Source organism: Octopus bimaculoides, chromosome 9, assembly GCF_046866305.1.
Source record: "Octopus bimaculoides isolate indiv1 chromosome 9, ASM4686630v1, whole genome shotgun sequence".
Lineage (NCBI taxonomy): Eukaryota > Metazoa > Mollusca > Cephalopoda > Octopoda > Octopodidae > Octopus > Octopus bimaculoides.
In genome coordinates, this window is record NC_142936.1 from 49,490,413 (window position 1) to 49,496,227 (window position 5,815).

General features: G+C 42.8%; 1 protein-coding gene across 1 annotated transcript; it reads left to right on the plus strand.

Moving 5' to 3' along the window:
• Window positions 1-3,469: 3,469 nt before the first annotated feature.
• LOC149134152 (uncharacterized) lies at window positions 3,470-4,415 on the plus strand. The gene is made up of 2 exons (XM_089357533.1): window positions 3,470-4,189; window positions 4,278-4,415. The coding sequence occupies exon 1, from the start codon at window positions 3,470-3,472 to the stop codon at window positions 4,115-4,117; it is 648 nt and encodes a 215-aa protein (XP_089213659.1). The 3' UTR covers window positions 4,118-4,189; window positions 4,278-4,415.
• Window positions 4,416-5,815: the final 1,400 nt, after the last annotated feature.

Consider the following 5,815-nt stretch of genomic DNA (forward strand, 5'->3'; position numbering starts at 1 on the left):
ATGCTACTAGCACTTTTCAGAGGTTTATGGATGAGGTCGTTCGTGGACTTGATTTTGTATTCGCTTATGTCGATGATATACTCATCGCTAGTGATACGGAAGAGAATCATCTCCACCATTTGTCGCAACTTTTTCAGCGTCTTTGCGCTTATAATGTGAAGATTAATCCCGACAAGTGTCTTTTCGGGCAGTCATCCCTGAATTTTCTGGGACATTTGGTTGATTCTAATTGGATCAAACGTCTTCCTGCTAAAGTCGATGCAATTCAACGCATCGTACCTCCAACCTCTCTGCGACAGTTGCGCCATTTTTTAGGCATGGTCAATTTTTACAGGAGATTCATTGACCGGTGTGCATACAAACTACTTCCTTTAACGAGGCTACTGCAAGGCCATTCTAAGAAGGATGCTGGATTCACTCTTACTGATGAGGCGTTATCTGCTTTTGAGTCTGTGAAACAGGAGTTATCCTCCGTTCCTGTTCTTGCACATCCTGCTCTTGATGCTCCGCTTTCTTTATCTGTGGATGCTTCCGATTCTGCGGTCGGTGCTGTTTTGCAGCACACTGTAGACAATCAAACAAAACCTTTGGCTTTCTTTTCTTGTAAATTACAGCCTGCCGAACGCAGGTATAGTACTTTTGATCGTGAGCTATTGGCGATCTATCTGTCGATTCGGCATTTTCAACACCAACTCGAGGGACGAGAGTTTGTGATTTATACTGATCACAAGCCCCTCACTTTTGCTCTGTCCTCTAAAACGGACAAGCTCTCTCCTCGTGCTTTTCGTCACCTGGATTTTATCTCACAATTTACAGGTGACATTCGTCATGTGCCAGGGAAAGAGAACATTCCAGCTGATGCTCTTTCTCGACTTCCTGTGCATTCTATTTCCACTCCCGCGGAAATTGATTTGCTGGCAATTTCGCAGGAGCAACCTTCTTTGTCAAGTTTAGATATGACTTCGTCAAAATTCAGCAACTGTAAATTTGCTTATCTTCCGCTCCCTTCATCCGAGGGCTCTATATTATGTGACACATCCACAGGTTCTCCTAGGCCTTTAGTACCTACGAACCATCATGCCCTTCATTCTTTGTCACATCCGGGCATCTCAGCAACAGTAAAGCTTATCACTGCTCGGTTTTTCTGGCCCAATATGCGGCGATCAATTGCCACTTGGGCACGCTCCTGCATGAAGTGCCAGAGTGCGAAGGTCCATAGGCCCGTTCGTGCCCCTCTTGGACAATTTCCTTCTCCTGAAGCCCGTTTCCGTCACGTCCATCTTGATTTGGTTGGACCGTTACCAGTGTGTCGCGGGTTCTCATACCTGTTAACTTGTGTTGACCGTTTCTCACGTTGGCCAGAAGCCATTCCTATAGCAGATATTACTTCTGAGACTGTTGCCCAGGCTTTCGTTTCTGGGTGGGTGTCGAGGTGTGGAGTACCGGTCAGTTTGACCACAGATCGTGGCCGGCAATTTGAGGCCGCGCTTTTTCGTGACCTATCACGAATCCTGGGGGTGCATCGTATACGCACCACCAGCTACCATCCCGCTTCTAATGGGATGGTTGAGCGGTTTCATAGACAACTTAAGGCCGCCTTGCGCGCCTCGCCCAACCCGCAGTTTTGGGTTGAAATTCTTCCGGTTGTCCTCCTTGGATGCCGGACTGCGGTAAAAGCTGACCTGGGTTACTCCTCGGCGGAGCTCCTTTACGGCACCACGTTGACGTTGCCAGGTGCGATGGTGGTACCAGACTCATCACAACCACCACACCAAGAGTCCTATGTTACTCGGTTGCGAGAGTATTTCTCCAATCTTCCATCTATGGGCTCCAGACAACAGTCACCTCCCTTTAGAGTGCCAGCAGACATTGAGTCTTGGTCTCATGTGTTTATTAGGGATGATTCTGTCAAAGGACCCCTTGTTTCTCCTTACAAAGGACCCTATCGTGTGCTTTCTCGCACTCCAAAGTTTTTCAAGGTCGACGCTAATGGTCGTACAGAAATTGTGTCTGTCGACCGTCTAAAAAAAGCGTATCTTGACAAACCTTCAACTCCCGTGGACGACGTGCCCGTGTTTCAAATGCCGCACGCACCACTATCACCACACACATTGTCAACGCCTTTACCAATGCATACACCAACATCAGCACCATCACAATCACACACACCAACAATTACACCACCTTCGTCGTTGCAAAGGAACCCTAGCGAACCTTATGTCACTAGGTTTGGCAGGACGGTGCATTGGCCCAAGAAATTGGAAAAAACTATTTACGTTTGATTTATTGTGTTTTTACTGGACAATTTCAGTTTTTTTTTTATTGAACATTTTTTCTTCCATTCAGAAAAAAAAAACTATGTATCCGGTTCGTAAAAAGTTACACAAGTTGATTTGGAGTGTCTGTACTCAGGAAGTCGTGGTCAGTTGCGGAGCCGTGGTTGAGAGTCGGATGCTAGTTTCGACCTGTTACCTGGTACTAGGTATCCTAGTCGGTTGGCTCTTGCTATTTTCCGTGAGGGGATGTTCCACTCTACAGTGAAGATAAAACCGAGTGTTTGATATATATTTGTGCCGCATTTTCTGCGTGGTTTCGGTGGCCATCTCGCCTCAGACGTCCCTCCAAAATTTTTTAATTTCGTGTTCCACACTCAGGGGGAGCCATTGTAGTGACGTCATATTGGCGCCATTGCTGAATCCTTAACCACGCATGCGTGGGTTTCAACATCGAAGCGTTCCCGCTATTAGACTGTCTCCTACCAAGCCTGACAGCGACCAAGCAAGACGTCTAAGCAAGCTCTCCCATTTGAGTGTGGTTGAACCAAGTTGTCTCTACAACGACACCAGCTCGAGGAACCGTACATCTACATTTCAGGCTACTCTAAAACCGGACAATTGGAAGCTGTTTTATTTTCCACCGTACAATAAATATTTGTTGTTGTTGATCAGTTTGGAGTTTCTGCGTTCAGTTCACTTCTAATTTAACATAGGAAAGTTAGGTGTATATCTAATGATATATAACCCACTTTCCTAAAATAGCAAATCGCTTTGTGTGGACGAACATCAATAAAGACATCCGCGACTGGGTTAAAAGTTGCGTTGCATGTCAAAAGGCAAAAGTACATAGACATATCAAGTCACCCGTTGGTAATTTTACAGCACCAGACAGTCGTTTCCAGCACACCCACGTAGACATCGTTGGACCTCTACCTCCGTCTCACAACTATACATACCTACTCACTTGTATCGACCGCTTTTCACGATGGCCCGAAGCTTTCCCTCTCTCTGATACCACAGCAGAAACCGTGGCGAAAGTGTTGATATCACACTGGGTACCACGTTTTGGTATCCCTGCTATCATCACGACAGACAGAGGAAGACAATTTGACTGTCACCTTTTCAGCGAGCTTACTCGACTCATCGGTTCCAAACACTTTCGCTCTACAGCATACCATCCAACAGCAAATGGCATGGTGGAGAGATTCCACAGGCAACTAAAATCAGCCATACGGGCATATCCTGACGTAAACAATTGGATAGATTTCCTTCCGTTAATCCTGCTTGGTATCCGTACATCCGTCAAGGATGAGATCGGATACTCACCGGCAGAACTCGTTTACGGCACCACATTAACCCTGCCTGGACAAAAGATTGCTCCAGTAATTCCACAGGATATCCCAGATCCCACAACATATGTGCATCGCCTACGTGCACATATGTCACAACTGTCACCAAACCCACCTCGCCCGCAGGAAACTGATACATATGTCCCCACGGACATTAATCAATGGACACACGTGTTCGTTAGAAATGACGGAATACCAGCACAAATCCGGCCACCGTATTCCGGCCCTTACAAAGTACTGCAAAAGCGGGACAAATACTTCGTTCTCGATGTATATGGTAAAAAGAATACTGTTAGTATTGATCGGCTCAAGAAAGCCATCATGGAATCCGATACGGCACCACCATCATCATCACCATCGACTACGCATCGAAGCGAAATAACTGCATCAGAACTTCCCACCAGTACATCAAAGTCTCCACAACACCCTCACACAAAAAGCGGCAGAAGAGTTCGTTGGCCGGCGAAATATGTACAGGGTCCGGCAAAATGATCTGACACATTTGTAGGTTTAATAAAAGGCAAATGAATTAAAGTTACAAAAAAGTTTTTTCATTTTCGAAAGGTACATATGATGCTATTTTGTTTTGTTTCGTTTCGTTTCATTTTATTTTCGTTTCGTTTTCGAATAATGTTATTTTGTTTCATTTCAGTTGCTAACATGAATTGGACTGGTGAGCATCGCGCTTTCATTGTGGAAACGTTTATTAAGAACGAATCTGTAACTGCAACACAACGAGCGAAAGAGATATTGAAACTCGCAGAGCATTGTGTTTGCAAGTGCAACAAAATATCCCCAATGCATCTGTTGTGTTGTTCAGTGACGAGGCGCAAGTCTTTTATATTTAAAAAAAAAAAGAAGGAAAAACACCCCCACGTAAGTGATTTCCACACTTCAATATTTACTTCTGTGAACAATTACACCAATGAACATTTACATGAACGAACACTTATACAATTGAACAGTTACTCACGAACTAATAAAAAAAAATTGTTTTTAATCCTTGGGATAATTATGCATGATATATTCCCTTTGCATGCCTTGAAATTATGTACTTTACCTTATTTTACTTTTGCCTCATTTATTATATATATGCCATTTAATTACTTTGTAAATTGCCACATTCACGCACACGCATATTTCCAAACTCACAAGTTATATACACGCATTTAAATACCATGCATTTAATGCCCGACTAAGACTGCGTTTTTTTTTTCACAGTTAGGCTTTTCGGTTTCAAGCTATATCGAAAACTAGCAGTATAGCCCGGCTTTGCCCGGGATTAAGTTGGGATTATTAAGCTAATCAAGTTCTTTATTTCAAACCAAACTAAGTAACATGACGTCAAATTTGGGCAGAATCAGTGTTGCAACTGGAGCGCATGAGTTGGGAGTTTGATCGGCAGAGGTGATCAGGTTACACATGCCATCCCTTTGGAAACACCACCGCCATCATCTAACCCCTCTTGCCCATGGGTTAGGAACCCTTCCAGCAAGGAAAATAGAATGACCAAAAGGGCTCCCGATTCTCTGTGTCAGAAGCGGTTCTGTTCAGATCACAATAAAGTCTTAAGTATATATATATATATATATATATATATATATATATATATGAATGAGAACACGGATGTTACGTAAGTAAAACGTTAATGTTCGAAACTGCAGCAGTCCATAGATAATTCTTTATTCTGTATATTTCTCATTTTGTCCTGTTCTGACGTTTTGCGAAATTTTTCTGGAGAACATTATTTTTCTTTGTGGTTGGGTCGTTGATGACCTCTTTCTAGCATATTGAATGTCCACCTAGTGGTCATCCCTTATACACGTGTAATACAATTTTTTCTGAATTCTCAGATTTTTTATATGCTAGGCCACTTGGTTTTAAATTGAATTAATATTCAATTTATCAACCTATCTATCTATATATATATATCATAAATATACAGGGATTAGCATTGAGTTGCTTCTCCAACATACTGAAAATTTAGAAATAGCAGTCAAAGAACTACTGATTCTAAACTACAAAATTTTTCTCTAAACGGATGGCGATATTTATGGCACACATTTTGTAGTTTAGAATCAGTAGCTCTTTGACTGCTATTTCTAAATTTTCAGTATGTTGGAGAAGCAACTCAATGCTAATCCCTGTATATTTATGATGATAAATGGTTTTACCGATAAAGGTTTTTTC